Genomic DNA, 14,476 nt, shown 5'->3' with positions numbered 1-14,476 from the left:
TCCTTGTGACTTGGACTCAGCTTTTATTGTTTCAAACCAAGACCTGAGGCTGTTTTAATACTCACTGAGATGTTCCTGTTGTTTGTGTGTGTTGTTATTATGTGCTGTGGTTATGGTGAGGCAAGACGATCATAACAAAGCAACAAATCACTAAAGTCTCAGTCCAAACTGTAAAGGGCATGAAGTCAATCTGCACAGAAGGAGAGCGCCCCCTTGTGACACATTACATAACCTACATTAACAGTAAAACAATGCAGGGGCATGTGAGCCAGTGACGGAGGAAGCACGACTTCCTGCACTGACATCACAATGTTTTATCACAAAGTTTTATCCTGTTCAAACAACAGTTTTTAATCCAATTTGGTAATAAATGAATATGTGGATGATCATGTTGCATTTCCAGGGTGCTCATAGTCACCATCCTTCCATTCTCCTATTTTGAAACACATTTCATTTACTCATTTACTAGTAATGATATCATAAACCAATGCACAGCACCAACAAATTGCCTCCAACTTTGTGAGGGACAGAGGGAGCAGCAGGGGAGGGGCCCATGTTGTAAAAGGTTCCGGTCTGCGGTCAAATGGGCTGACTGGCTGGCCGGGCCGGATCCATCCTTCACCCAGAGCCAAGTTTCTCGCCATGTTTGCCTCTCTATTGTGAGCGGGCAGCAGCTCCCTCTGCAGGGGGCCGGCTGCCGCTCAAAGGGACGTCCCGGACTGCAAGCTGCTCTCACCAGCAAGTTCCCGAGGATCAGACCTCAGGAGTGTTTTGGTCGCTGCTCTGCTGTCTGTGGTCTCTTTACTTCATTACACCAAACTTACAGAGGATACTGCATGGTGAGTTTTCTATCAGAACTGTTTCTTCTTTCTTTTAGTAGCCCACTGTTTACTTTTTGTGAAAAAATAAAACCTTCTCTAGATTTTGAGCACCAAGTCACAGTTTCTTGATTTTGAGTGATTTCCTGTTTCATTTTTGACTATCTCTCTCTCTCTCTCTCTCTCTCTCTCTCTCTCTCTCTGTTTCTCTCTCTCTCTCTGTCTCTGTCTCTCTCTCTCTCTTCAGTATTTGCAGTTTACTTGACAAGATGAGACTGACGTTTGGGCCTCTGCCCGTCAAGGAGGACCCTTGTGTCTCTCTGTCCAGTGTCACTGTTGGTCTGTGTCTCCTCACCCTCTTCCTGATGGCCCTCAGGGGACGAAAGAGCCATCACCACTACTCCCAGTTGGACCACACCAAATATCCGCCTCCTCCTGGCCCCACTCCGTGGCCCCTTGTAGGGAATCTGATCCAGATGGGGGACCAGATTCATCTTTCTCTAACCTGCTTGAGGCTCCAGTATGGTGATGTTTTCAAGGTACATACAGTAAAAAGTGTTTTAGAAAAATGTTAGATGGACAGAGGATTAACTTTTCTTATTCATTCAGTCATTTGTTCATTCTTCCACTCCAGATGCGTCTGGGCTCGTTGACTGTTGTCGTTCTGAGTGGATACTCCACCATCAGACAGGCGCTGGTCCGGCAGGGAGAGGCTTTTGCTGGGCGGCCGGACCTATTCACCTTTTCCGCCGTAGCCAATGGGACCAGCATGACCTTCAGCGAGAAGTACGGACCGGCCTGGATGCTCCACAAGAAGCTGTGTAAGAATGCCCTCAGGTCGTTCTCCCAGGCGGAGCCCAGAGGATCTGGTGCCACCTGCCTGCTGGAGGAGCACGTCTGTGCGGAGGCTGCTGAGTTGGTGGAGGTGTTTCGGGAGGAGGCCGCTGCTAAAGGGGATGTGGCAGGTATAGATCCAGTTATGCCCCTGGTAACCTCAGTGGCAAATGTTGTCTGTGCCCTCTGTTTCGGGAAAAGGTATGACTACAATGACAAGGAGTTCCTCACTATTGTTCACATCAACAACGAGGTCCTGAGGATCTTTGCTGCAGGGAACCTGGCTGATTTTTTCCCCGTGTTCCGCTACTTTCCGAGTCCATCTCTGAGGAAGATGGTCCAGCACATCCGCAGGATGAACGGATTCATGGAGCGGAGCATCGAGGAACACATCAACACCTTTGATAAGGTAAGGAGGCCAGCAGATACATATGTAGATCAGAATATTGTTTAAATGGAAAGATGTTGTAAAAGGAAATGCAGGATGAGACATTATCCATTCAGGGACAACATCAGCGTCTCAGCATTGTGGAGCTCTGTACATGAGTTATTTTTTCTGACCCATTATATTGAAGGTTTTCACTTTACAGATGGAAACTGCATGGAAAAGTCAAGAAGAGTAACTCCCAATATAAATATAAAGGTTTCAAGGACATACGATGCAAAACAAAGATGAACAAAGAACAAAGTTTCAAAGAAATGAAGAAAAAGTCACATCCCTCCTAAGAGCAAGCCACCACAGTGATTCGTTAAATATTCTATTAGTACAATATAATGACTAACCAATCACTGGTCTGATTAATATCATCTTACCCTTAGCCAGTGAATTGTCTACAAAATACCAACAGCATATTTTCAGGACAGCCTGTTGTGGATGGCGTGTCTGTAAGTGTTGTTTTCTTTAGATCTGTCCCACTAATTTGCTGTCCCACTATTTAATCTGACATTGCACTCATACAGTAGTAGCTGTGAGCACAACGGTAGCCAAAAAAATAACAAACAAGTTCCCTGGGAGGGACCATTGTTCTTGTGCAGAGTGGCTAAAATGTTCGCACGCACTCTAATTAGGAATTAGCATCCCACTGGAAGACACGCGTCGTACCATAACAGATTACTGTCTCTTCCATAACTATTGCTTTTAAAACTTTTAACCTGTGTTTTTGCATTATCATAAGTCACATACATACAGTGTATGTGTAAAAACAGCTTGATGTTTCAGCGATGGTAATGACAGTGAATGAGAAAAGATAGCAGCATGATCAGTGTGTGTGATTACAGAACTGCATCCGGGACATCACAGACGCTCTGATCGCACTTTGTGAGGACAGAGAAGAAAAGAAAGACACGTCGACGCTCTCCAACTCTCAGATTATTCACAGTGTCATAGACATCTTTGGAGCAGGTGAGGAAGTTTCACCTATATCATCATTGACAGAGCTGGTATTGACGCTCACATTAATCATACTGTTGAAGGTGATAACTCTGTGTTCACTGCAGTTGTGTTTTTCGTGCTTTTCTAAAGGATTTGACACCATCATTGCTGGTTTACAGTGGAGCCTGTTGTACTTGATTAAATTCCCTGACATCCAGGACAGAATACACCAGGAGATAGGTACTGCCTTATGTTGAAACATGACTCTGCTATACAAATGAATCCAAGTCCTGAAATAGAAGGTTGCTCATGAATGATAAACACAACGCTAATGAGCAAAGATTGTGGCTGGTAGTTTATTATTGATACAGCAAAGCTGCTAAATTTAGAAGAGGTGTTGCTTCACATACAATAGCTCTTAGTATTTGAAACAGATACAGAAATTAATACCAAATTTGCCTCTTATGTGTTTAAATGTGTATCAACAAGATGCTTTTGTGGATCTAAACTAGTGAAAATGCATCTTTTCATGTCAAACTGATCATCACAGGAGCAGCCAGGTGATGACTATGTGTTGTCTGTTAGGAAGTATCAAACTTTCAGGCAGAGTCAGTATAATAAAAACCCATCAATGGCCAAATCAAGTGCCCTTCCTGGACAGACAGAATACGACAGCCACCAGAGAAGCTCACAAAAGCTCAGTCCAATTTGCTGACGCCAGAGCTACTTTTGTGGGTTGACAAAACTGGCGCTGTCTGTTCAGAGGCAGAGAGAGAGAGGGGAAGAGAGAGGAAGAGACAGAGAGAGAAAGAGGGAGAGAGGAGGGAGACACTAAGAGGAGATGGGATGAATCAGAACGAGAGAGAGGCACAAATAGCCAGAGAAAGGAAGAAAGGTTAGAGAGTTGTTCCAGACCGACACAAAGGCTGTAACACGCAAGGCAGTGAACACACATAGTTTGGCATTCTTTACTTACTCATCGCTTCAATTAATTCCAAGTTAACACAACTGATTGACTGAGAAGCTTTTACTTTTGCTCACAGCGTTAATTTGAACAAGGAACATACTTTATTTATTGTGTGGTTATTTGTGAAGTGCATGTTCCAAACCCAGAAGATACAACACATCTCAGCCCTTTTAACCCCTCATGAACTGAAGTGCGTTAAAGACAGGGAGTTTAAGAGTTGTTTTTAAGTCCACAGGATGTAGATGCAGTTATATAGGAACCCTACTGTTCAGCCAAAGGGTGATTTCAGGGGCCAAACACTGACTTAACCTGCCCCCCAGTTCAGGGACTGTATCCTTCAGTCTGTATTCCAGCCATGATCCCAGTCAACTCATAAATAGTCTGCTTTGGAATATTCACATTTTGGAATATATTATATTATAAAACAGCTTGAAATCATGTTTGTCAATGGATTTTGATGGGTTTTTTTTCTTCTGTAGACGAGCACATTGGCGCAGCCAGACTGCCCAGGTTTTCAGATAAGCCCAACATGCCTTTCACAGAGGCGTTCATATATGAAGTGTTCCGTCACGCTTCGTATGTCCCTTTCACCATTCCTCACTGGTGAGACAGTAGCTTTGCTTACAGTACATTCATGTTTACAGTCGTATGAAGTGTTAAAACTTAACTCTGGTTTTCTCCCCTTCAGTACCACCAGAAACATCACGCTGAATGGATATTTCATTCCCAAAGATACATGCGTCTTCATTAACCAGTACCAAGTCAATCACGATGTGTGAGTAGCCACATGCAATCATCACCACGTTATGACTTTAAATTTGGCTTTCATAAGACACACTGCTGTATCAGTAACCATCTTCATGTTCTTCTCTCTATCCCAGTGATCTCTGGGGTGACTCGGATACGTTTCGCCCCGAACGCTTCCTGGGTTCCTCAGGAGTCCTCAACAAGGAGCTGACGGAGAAGGTCCTCATCTTCGGCATGGGGAAGAGACGCTGTCTCGGTGATGGATTTGCACGTTTGGAGATGTTTGTCTTTCTCACCACGCTGCTCCATTCGCTGCGGATTGAAAATGTTCAGGGGCAGGAGCTGGATCTCAGCACCGATTTTGGTTTGACTATGAAACCACGTCCGTACCGGATCACCATCTCCTCGAGGTTTTAGACTCTGTGTGGATGTTTTGAATTATCACAGCACAAAGTTTTCTTCTTATTGTTTTTTTTTTTCTTTAACAATTGCTAACAAGTGTTTACCTAATACTTATTTTCCTAAATGTTAACATAGCAACACACCTACATCACACAAGTAGCCAAATAGTTAATCTAGTTAGTTAATTTTCTCCTCGAAACCACGTTTAGGTGATAAAATACCAACTGTACATTTCAAAATACAAAAAAACATTAACGCTAACTCTATCAAAACAAACAAACCCGGCTCAATATCATGTTAGTCTTTCAAAACACCAACACACATTTTCATTTTTCATGCTAACAGTTGATGGCATTACAAAAACTGGACTACTTTTCATGTTTCAGTTCTACCTGTACACAATATACAGTATGAAATCCATTGTTTTTTATAATTCAGTTGCCTTCTTCTGTAAACCCGTTGACATTTTTGGTTGACTGTTGATGTGTGCATTTTTGGAAACATGCTATCTACAAGTAAATGAGTCATCTTTATAGAGTGACAGAAATGCTTCAATAAAGTCTTTATCACCCTGCGACCTTTCTCTGGCTCAGATGTTTTGATGACTGATTTGACTTGTATAGACCTTTTAGAAAAAAATGTGATGTTGTGCTAATTGTGCTTGGAGTTTTGAATATGTGACTACAGATTGAACAAAAGCATGTTAGCAATTGTAAAAAAAGAAAAGCAGTATTAGCCACCAGGAACAGCTAACCTTCACAACGCCACAGTTATTGTTCACAGGCTGAAGTTTCTGTTTGGGGAAATGTGGTCAAGCACATACACAAAAATCAAAAGGGAAATGTGCTGTAGTCTGCGTGCAATTGTGTTTCTAAGATTATCTAAAGAAAAGCTGAAATTGCTTTGAATATGATATAAATGTATGTTTGCATTGAAAGCAACATTCATCCCAATCAAAGGTCATTCGAAGGGCTTCTGTTCGGTACTCTGACGGGGTTGAGTCCCTCCGCCTTCCTCTCCCACCACGTTAAAAATGAAACTAGCTTGAGAACAGAGCCTCATTAAAAGCCGTTATCTTAAGTTATTAGTTCCAGTTAAACACCGAGGGAGGGGGAGAGGATGTGTTACAGATTGGGGATCAACACTTCAGGCCTCAAACTGTGTTCATGCAGGGTTCATCCTCACTCTCGTCGGTCCTCTACTCCTTTGCTTTGCTTCAACTTTCTTCCTATCTCCTCCTCATCAGTTTGATTCCTTTCATCTCCTCGTCCCCCCTCATGTCCTCATCTTCTTCCTCCCTAGCTCCTCCTCCTCCTCCTCCTCCTTTCAATGTAGCCTCAAGGCAAACACTGTTTAGCTAAGACATCTGCTCCCGTCTCCAAAGTGTCTCCCAGTGGCTCTCGGAGGAATGATGCAGAAATGTATATTAAGAGACACAAGTTCCCCGTCTTTTTGAACATCCGCCGCCTCGTCCATCAGCACTGTGACCTCCCACACACACATTAGACACAGTCCCAGACATCTGTGAGGGAGGTAAAAAGGACAGCAAAGTGTGAAACTGGGCATTTAAAAAGCATGGGAACAGAGGAACAGAGGAGTCAGGCAGAATTACTTTAAACTTTAAATAGAAAGTTTCCAAGTTTGTTCATGACAGTACTATCTCTTTTAAACTTTTATCTACCCGGGGAAAGCCTACTGAGGGCTACTGTTCTTTTCCACCTGTTCTGAGTGTAAAATTGAAAGCCTCCCTTCCACTCAAACATGTGTCTTAGCTATCATGACGCCTTGGATCTTTCAGCGCTGTGCAGAATAATGTACATGCAGTGTTTGACACTACAAGGCTGTTTTTTACATTCAAGATTCTCTGTGCTCGCCTGAGATCTGAGTTTAAGACGTGTGACCGCACACACTAGGCCAACTTGCATAGTTGTGACAACTAGTTTTGAGGTCAATTGTGGTCCAATATGAAAGTTATACAATTGTAATGTGAAAATCTGAAACATCCAGCTAACGTACATGGAGAATAGACTGAATCTGTAGTGTCGTGTATCTTAAACCTCTGAGATGAATGGAACAGTGTTTCTGGGTGTTTCAACAGATGGAATAGACGTGTTTTTAAATCAAGTCAAGTGTTGACTTGAGGATCAGTAGTTATTATTTCTGTTTATATGCTGCTGTAGAAAATACTGACTCAGTGGGCCCAACATTGGTCATGAGTACTGGGACAGTCATGGCGCCCTTGATGAATCCTTTGGTGACTCTCGGACTTTACTTCTAGCAATACCAGCAGATTCACGTTTGTGGTTTTGAGTGAGATGTCTCTGTTGGATGGATGGATTTTCAGGAAAAACTGTAATCAGTCAGGTGATCCCCGTCTTTTTATGTGCCGCCATCATCACTCTGTCTAATACTTTATGATTAAATAGCTGCCAAACGAATGACATTGACATCAGCCTCAGCTGTGTTTTGTGTTAATTGTTGATTAGTTATTGATAACATGTTAAACTAAGATGTTGAACATGGTATTCATTTTATGTCAGAAAGTTAGCATTATTTTCGTAAGCATGTTAGCATGCTGATGTTAGCATTTAGCTAAAGCACAGCGTCACTTCTTGTTAACAAAAGTTCTTAATTTTTGAAATCCCTTTTATTTTTTGTTTTCTATCATAACTGTCAAGTATTTATGGTTCTTTATTGTTCCCTCTGATAAGTATTTATATCTGTAAACATCTTAAACTACTAATTTATAGTCTAGTCTAATTAATACTAATTTTACTCAAAGAACTGTTATCATTATAGTCAATAATGTCATCAGACTGTTTGATTCTTAATAGAAAAATAATACAAGTGGCACCAGTAATCTCTTGTTAACCTGTTAATAATCTCAAGTAAAACAGCAGTTTTTGGTTGAATGCCAACTTCTGACAATCAATCTATGTGGTGAAAATTAGAACATCTGAGGTCATACTTTTAATTTGAAAATAAAGAAGACATTGCTCAACATCTGCGTTGTACTAGCAAAATATCTATATTCAAGCGAAACATGTAATTGAAAATTTCTTATTTTAGGAGTACTGTTATTCTCTCAATGTCCTCAATGACTCAAACTGCCAACACTGTCTTGTGACAGCAGGCCTTCAGCCATTTGCTGTATTTAATCATCATTCCCAGCATCTTTGTGTGGTCATGTATACAAACCCTTGACAGAGGTAAATTGGTTTGTGTTGATTAATTAACAAAACACACCCAGAGGATGAGACCTCAGCCCCCTCATCAACCCTGTTCCCCCTCCATGTGATCTCTGTAGCTCCCTGTGGTCTTTGTCTCTCACTTTGTTCTAGTTCACAGAGCTCACAGTATGATTTGACTATGGCCGTCATTATAGAATAACAAATCACGGTGAGCATGTGCTGAGCGGCCTCTGATCTAAAGCAGCCAATAAAACACAGCACGCAAAGCTAGGAATCATGGCTCTAATGTGGCGTAACAAAGAGAAGCACTTGCAGGGCCTGCAGTACAGATTAAAAATGCTGAACAATTAAGATTGGGCCCAGTTGCAGACAAAAGGCAGTCTACTTATAGAAACTGTTATCCCCCACCAGCACTGACATGTGACCCTGCTCAAACAGCTTCTGTTTGAAGCTTCGACTCTGTGTGCTATGACTGCTTTACTCCGAGCCATGGCCTAAAACAAGCCAATAAATACCGGAGTCAACCTCACTGTGACTTTTCAGCTGAAAAATTGCTTCACCCAGTCACCTGGATAGGAAACCCTGAGAACATTTAAAGGGGCATAATAAACTTTCGTTCATTTGATTTTTCATCCTCTATAGAAAAAACAAACATTTTCTGTTTTTCCCGGCAAAATCTGGCAGTTACCTTCTGTCATGAATCTAATTTTAGTGAACCAACAAAACAACAACAAGCGCTGGACAGGGCCCTTGCGTGTTACAGGGTGTTCATTCCCAGCCATGGGATTTGACCCTGTAATGTTATAGGAACATGTCACAGGCCCAGGGGACTTAACCTCTCGAGCTCTAATGGCCTACAAACTCGTTGCCTTCTCTCACACACAATAGGAGTGCAAACTGAGTGACCACCTGACTTCCAATTTGCCTCTTCGGTTACACATGGGGCCCTGCCTTGTGGAGGCCTCATTCTATAGACCCAGGCAGGCAGCACCTATTAACAAACTGCACGCAACCCCAATGAGTCAGTTCCCCTGTGGTGATGTCACCCATCACCATATGCCCAGTGATGCCCACTGGTGGAACGTAACTAAGTACATTTACTCAACTACTGTAGTTGAGTACAAATTCAAGGCACTTTTAATTTACTGGTGCATTTCCAGTTTTGCAACTTTCTGCTCCACTACACTTCACAGGCAAATATTATACTTTTTCTGATAAACCATGAATGATACAGCAGTAAAATGCAACATACACATGGATGTACCAGTAATATTAATAAAAAAACAACATATATGATGGCAAAATTATGTCAGAGACAATTAGAATAAAATAAATCCTTTATTATGCCCACTGAGTGCAATTAATTCTGCAGAAGGCAAATACGCAAAGTACACAGACAGAGAACATTAAAATGGGTCCTTAAGACACATACAGAACAAGTAGGAACATAAAAAAAACTCCAAGATTAAGTCTAAAAACCAAACAGCTAAATGGACACATGATTTCAGTGCTGGATGTCAGAGCATAAAAAGTACCTCTTGGCATAACAGTAGAAAAAAACAATGTCCCACATACCCTCCGGTTACAAGTTTAACCTTGTAGTCGGAGCAATAGCCTCTGGCACCAAAGAGCAACCATATCTATTCCTGTTGAATCGATGCATCCTATACCTTTTACTGTAGAATGTGTAGTTTTACTTTTGATCCTTGAAGTAAATTCAGCTAATGTGAAAATGTTCACATTGTGATATTGCTGCTTTTACTTAAGAAAAAGATCTGACTACTTGGACCACTGCCCATCCCTCCAAGTGGCTACATATAATATAGAAATAGCCTAAAATATATGGTAATACATGATGCATGTTCAGCTCAAACAATGCATACAAGATTAACAGTAGGCAACTCAAGAAATGGACTAAAGAACTAGTCCTGAACTAGAAGAACTAGTCCTGCTCTTCCACTGCCTGTCCTGACCTCAGCTTCTGGATCATCTATGGCAAAAAGAATGAAAAAAGTTAGTGTTAGTGTTCCAATGGGCTGTCACATTCTTTTTGTTTTATTCTGCATATAAAACCATGTTTTGGCACTCCCGGCTGTGACAAATTTCTTTCACCTCTTTTAGCTGGGCAATCTCTCTGCTCTCCACATGTCTCTGAGCATTGTTGGTTATGGCCTTCACTCTGGTTGCATAACTGGAAGGTTCAGGGAGTTCAGGAGTTACTTAGGAGCTTGTTGGCACTCAAATAAATGAAAAGATGATTCTCTCTCTCTTTGTCTCTTACATGAGAGATGTGAGCGTCTCGTCAAGGTTGTACTCAGAAGGAGAGATGTTGACGATCATGAGGGTTTTGGCATTTCCACCCAGAGAGTCCTGCATGACCTGAGAGAGATGAGACGCACAGGTCACAAATCAAACACAGCTGTTACTGTTAATTGCTGAAATTATTCTAACTTGTGTGTGAGGTCACTGCTTATTCTCATTACCTGTGTCAGCTTGCTATTCCTGTACGGTACATGAGGCAGCTCAGCGGACAGGGCTGAGATGACATCACCAAGGGCACTGAGAGACTTGTTAATGGAGTTAGCTTCCTGCAGAGGGGAGGCGAGGGGAACTTAAAGGGGCCTTGGGAATTATCTGACAAGGCAAGGATGACATATATAAGCAAACCTTTAGCTGGTGGTCCTTGACACCAGTCTTGGCTGCTCTCTCGCTGCCTGCCAGGTCCACGAGGCTCAGCTTCCCGGTGCTCACACTCCCATTGGTCAGGTTCCTGCTCTGCACCATGATGCCAACGATGAGATGGGAGCGGGAACTCTCCACATTCATCTCTTGAGAAACACACACCACAAACACTGTGGCTTATTGATATCTCAATTAACCATTTAAACTTTTGATCCAAAGTTTTTTAAGGGTGAAAACAATAGTAGAACTACCATTAACAAACCTAAATAAACTAGAAGTAGTGCCTTGCCGTTGTCTGCCTCTGCCAACCAGTCAAGTTGCTGTTTATATGAGTCACCAATTCAATATCCAGTGAAATGTGAAAAGTCCCCCTCCTGTCTCTGAGTCATGGTGTTGAATAACAGCCACAAAAGTGTTTTTGCAAAACATTATGATGTCACGGTGAGGTTGACATTTTAGACAATCACTGCGTCATTTCATCCTTTTAGACATTTGTGCAAAATTTTGTCAAAATGAGCAAATCAGTTATGAGTGATGGCACCTTTGACCTTTGACCTTTGACCACCAAAATCCAATCAGCTTGTCCTCGAGTGCAAGTGGACGTTTGAGCCAAATTTTATGAAACTCCCTCAAAAAGTTCTTGAGATGTTGTGTTCACAAGAATGAGACGGACAGATGGACAACGTGAAATCATAAGATGTGATAACACCACTATTCTCTTTTATTTTGTACCAGTTTTCCTACTATAGTATTGAAAGAATCTAAGTGTGTGGGGCTTTTTTGCTGCTAGTAATTGGTATCTATAATTTTGCAGTTCTTAGTGGCTCTAGCTCTCTTTCTGTATGTGAATCCTGTGTGAACTCTGATGACCTGTGTGCATCTACAAAACAATGTTGCTCCTCTTCCTACAGTATGCTGATTCACAGTTTGGCGGCTCTGCCACTTCCCGCCCAGTCCGGTAATGATGTACCTAGCTGCCCCCCCCTCACACTGACTGTAACTAACACGATTAATCCAAACCATTTAGCAGGGCCCTCTTTGAACTGCGCTGCATGGCACGTTATAGAGAACTCACTGGTGGAAGAGATGTGCCGGTTGGCGCAGGCCTGCTGGAACAGAGCGTAGAGCTCCTGGGCACTGGACGCCTCCTTTGTCTCTGCTCCTTGGGCAAACACAACCCCCTTTCTGTTCCTCTTGATCTCCACCCGCCTGGCCTGACCATGGGACTGGGACTGTGCATGGGCCTCACCAGCAATGCTCACAAAGAGGTCCTGCAGCCTGTCGTTGTAAAGCTCCAGCATATAGGCCGAAACCTGAAGTAAAAGGATGAAGAAAGCACAGGAGGGAGGAGGAGGAACTCAGAGAGGAAGAAGGCAGAGGGAGACAAGAGAAGGGAGGTGATGTGAGGTTCTCATTTTTGACATAAAATCTTTCATATCACCCAAATAAGATCTAATTACAATGATGATATACTGTCTGGAACCTTAAAGTCGAATTTGCTGCTGTTCTCTCGTAAGATCTCAAATATGGCATTAAAAGATCTTGGCATGATGCCGGGGTTCTTCTGTTCCTTGTCCCCCACCATGGTGAAGGTCTTCCCTGAGCCCGTCTGGCCATACACAAAGATACAGACGTTGTAACCGTCGATAGCCGACTGGATCAGCCTATGGGGGGGGGGGGGGAAATACATCCCAAGCTGCTTAGCTGAAAGCCTTTAAACATCTGTACTGTCATTACAGCCCCCATAGACTCCCCCATCATCAGTGTGTTACCTACTGTATGTGACTAATGTAACTGTACTTTTATCAGAAATGACTCTGGAAAAGGGTGTAGGATCAAAAGATGGGCCCATTATGTGTGATGTATGTGTCCTGCATTAGTCTCTGATTAGGAAGTCTCACCTGTTTGTGTCATGGAAAAGATCTTCCTGAGAGGCTTCAGCATTGAACACTTTGTCAAACTGAAACTCCCTCTGCCCACGAGGGCTTTCAACAGTGACAGAGAAATCATCTATTTTCTCAACCACGATGGCTCCACCCTGCGCGGCCTCGGTTCGGCTCAGTGGTCGAATCCGACAAAACACTCTGATTTTACCTAAGAAAAAACATGAAACCTTAATAACACAGGAGACTGTGAGGGTTCATGTTCATACATAAACTTTTAACACTAATGTGTACCTTTCATGTCTTCCACCATATTGTAGTACTTCTTCCTCATTGTCCTCTCTGACGTGTAGTTCTCAATTATTTTCTTATTCTCCTCTTTGACCTGCTTTAGCTTGAGAGAAGACGACACACAGCTATGACACTGAAGAACAGATGTCAAACATGTATTTATAGCTACTCACACAAGATAGTACGTAATAATCCCATAATGATCCAAAACACCTGAGCTGACCTGAGACTGTGACCTGTGTCATAAAAGACCAACCTGATCCTGCAGCAAGAGAAGTTGCTGACCAACAGTCTGCACTCCCTCTGTGGTTTGGATTGTCTCCTGTCCCAAAATGTCCTCCAGTTCTGAGACTGCGTCACAATCTGAGCCAAACAGATGCACCGTACGCTCAGTGAGCCAATTGTAGTGCAGAGACATACAGCTCTTGCAAAACTGATCTATGACAGTGACCAACTTTCGACAATGTAAGTATCACAGTTAATGGTAAAAGAAAAGCTGCTGAATGCATGTAGATGTAATCATCCATGTATTATTGTGTGCAGTGAGCATATTCAGGAGATTTAAGGCACTTATTTACCATTTATTACAGGGCTTTCTCCACTTTTGATGCAGGCCAAAGCCAACTGAGAGACCTCGTACCCCCTCACTGCTTCTTGTAGTAAAGACAAACTTGACTCATAGTCATGTAACCTGAAAGGTGGAATAACATCAGCCAAATAATTACTCAAGCTCAGACATAAAGGGATGAAAGTAATATGAAAAAGGACTTGATTTAACCTGCCACTCTTATATTGAGACTGGCTGAGGCTATTCAAAGCAATAATAATAATGTTATTGTAGTGTTGCTGCCAGTTACTATCTCCAAACTGTTCCAATGATCTCTAACCCCTCTTGGTCAGTGGTCTTGTCATCTCTGTCATCACTGTCTTGTTTGGCCATCTGTAGACGGTCCAGTTTGTCTCTGGCTTCGACCAGGGCGACCCGGTTGTCCTCAATCATCTGATCCAACAGAGCTCTGGTCTCAGCCGCTGCACTGCAGACTGCATGAGCCTGGAAGACAAAACAAAGCCGTCTTACTGCGTCCATGCAACATAGAGTGAAGAAAACAGAATCAAGTCTTCCCTGAGGCCAGCAAAACAGAGAGTGACATATCTAAAATGATTTGATACACAGGGTGTTATCAGCTGGCTTGCACATAGTTTAATAGTTGAACAGCACCTTTTGTATGACGGTGGGAAGTAGAATGCTGCAGGGCGGCTGGGGGACGGGGGGGACAGGGGGGACGGGG

At 42.6% G+C, this 14,476-nt stretch overlaps 2 protein-coding genes across 2 annotated transcripts; one reads left to right on the top strand and one right to left on the bottom strand.

Annotated features, from left to right (window-relative positions):
- Positions 1-1,087: 1,087 nt before the first annotated feature.
- Positions 1,088-5,155, top strand: cyp1d1 (cytochrome P450, family 1, subfamily D, polypeptide 1). The gene is made up of 7 exons (XM_070833201.1): positions 1,088-1,357; positions 1,453-2,061; positions 2,931-3,054; positions 3,175-3,264; positions 4,471-4,594; positions 4,680-4,766; positions 4,873-5,155. Exons 1-7 carry the CDS (start codon positions 1,088-1,090, stop codon positions 5,153-5,155), a joined length of 1,587 nt encoding a protein of 528 aa, XP_070689302.1.
- Positions 5,156-10,273: 5,118 nt separating this feature from the next.
- Positions 10,274-13,267, bottom strand: LOC139204304 (uncharacterized). Its single transcript, XM_070834302.1, has 9 exons — positions 13,191-13,267; positions 12,915-13,107; positions 12,497-12,677; positions 12,089-12,326; positions 10,999-11,159; positions 10,815-10,919; positions 10,613-10,710; positions 10,444-10,522; positions 10,274-10,321 (listed from the first exon to the last, which is right to left on the bottom strand). Exons 1-9 carry the CDS (start codon positions 13,228-13,230, stop codon positions 10,274-10,276), a joined length of 1,143 nt encoding a protein of 380 aa, XP_070690403.1. The 5' UTR covers positions 13,231-13,267.
- Between the last annotated feature and the right edge of the window lie 1,209 nt (positions 13,268-14,476).

Source organism: Pempheris klunzingeri, chromosome 7 (assembly GCF_042242105.1).
Source record: "Pempheris klunzingeri isolate RE-2024b chromosome 7, fPemKlu1.hap1, whole genome shotgun sequence".
NCBI lineage: Eukaryota > Metazoa > Chordata > Actinopteri > Acropomatiformes > Pempheridae > Pempheris > Pempheris klunzingeri.
Note: the sequence above shows the minus strand (reverse complement) of the source record. Positions and strands in the feature narration are given on the sequence as shown.

What these genes read in the sequence shown, in the direction of transcription:
- cyp1d1 (XM_070833201.1), top strand. Translation starts at nt 1,088, where the DNA reads ATGAGACTGACGTTTGGGCCTCTGCCCGTCAAGGAGGACCCTTGTGTC. An exon ending in AGTATGGTGATGTTTTCAAG is followed by an intron (nt 1,358 to 1,452) that starts GTACATACAGTA and finishes CTTCCACTCCAG; the next exon opens with ATGCGTCTGGGCTCGTTGAC. An exon ending in CATAGACATCTTTGGAGCAG is followed by an intron (nt 3,055 to 3,174) that starts GTGAGGAAGTTT and finishes GCTTTTCTAAAG; the next exon opens with GATTTGACACCATCATTGCT.
- LOC139204304 (XM_070834302.1), bottom strand. Translation starts at nt 13,230, where the DNA reads ATGAGGAAGAAGTACTACAATATGGTGGAAGACATGAAAG. An exon ending in CTTTTCCATGACACAAACAG is followed by an intron (nt 12,678 to 12,914) that starts GTGAGACTTCCT and finishes CCCCCCCCATAG; the next exon opens with GCTGATCCAGTCGGCTATCG. An exon ending in CCGGCACATCTCTTCCACCA is followed by an intron (nt 11,160 to 12,088) that starts GTGAGTTCTCTA and finishes GTGTTTCTCAAG; the next exon opens with AGATGAATGTGGAGAGTTCC.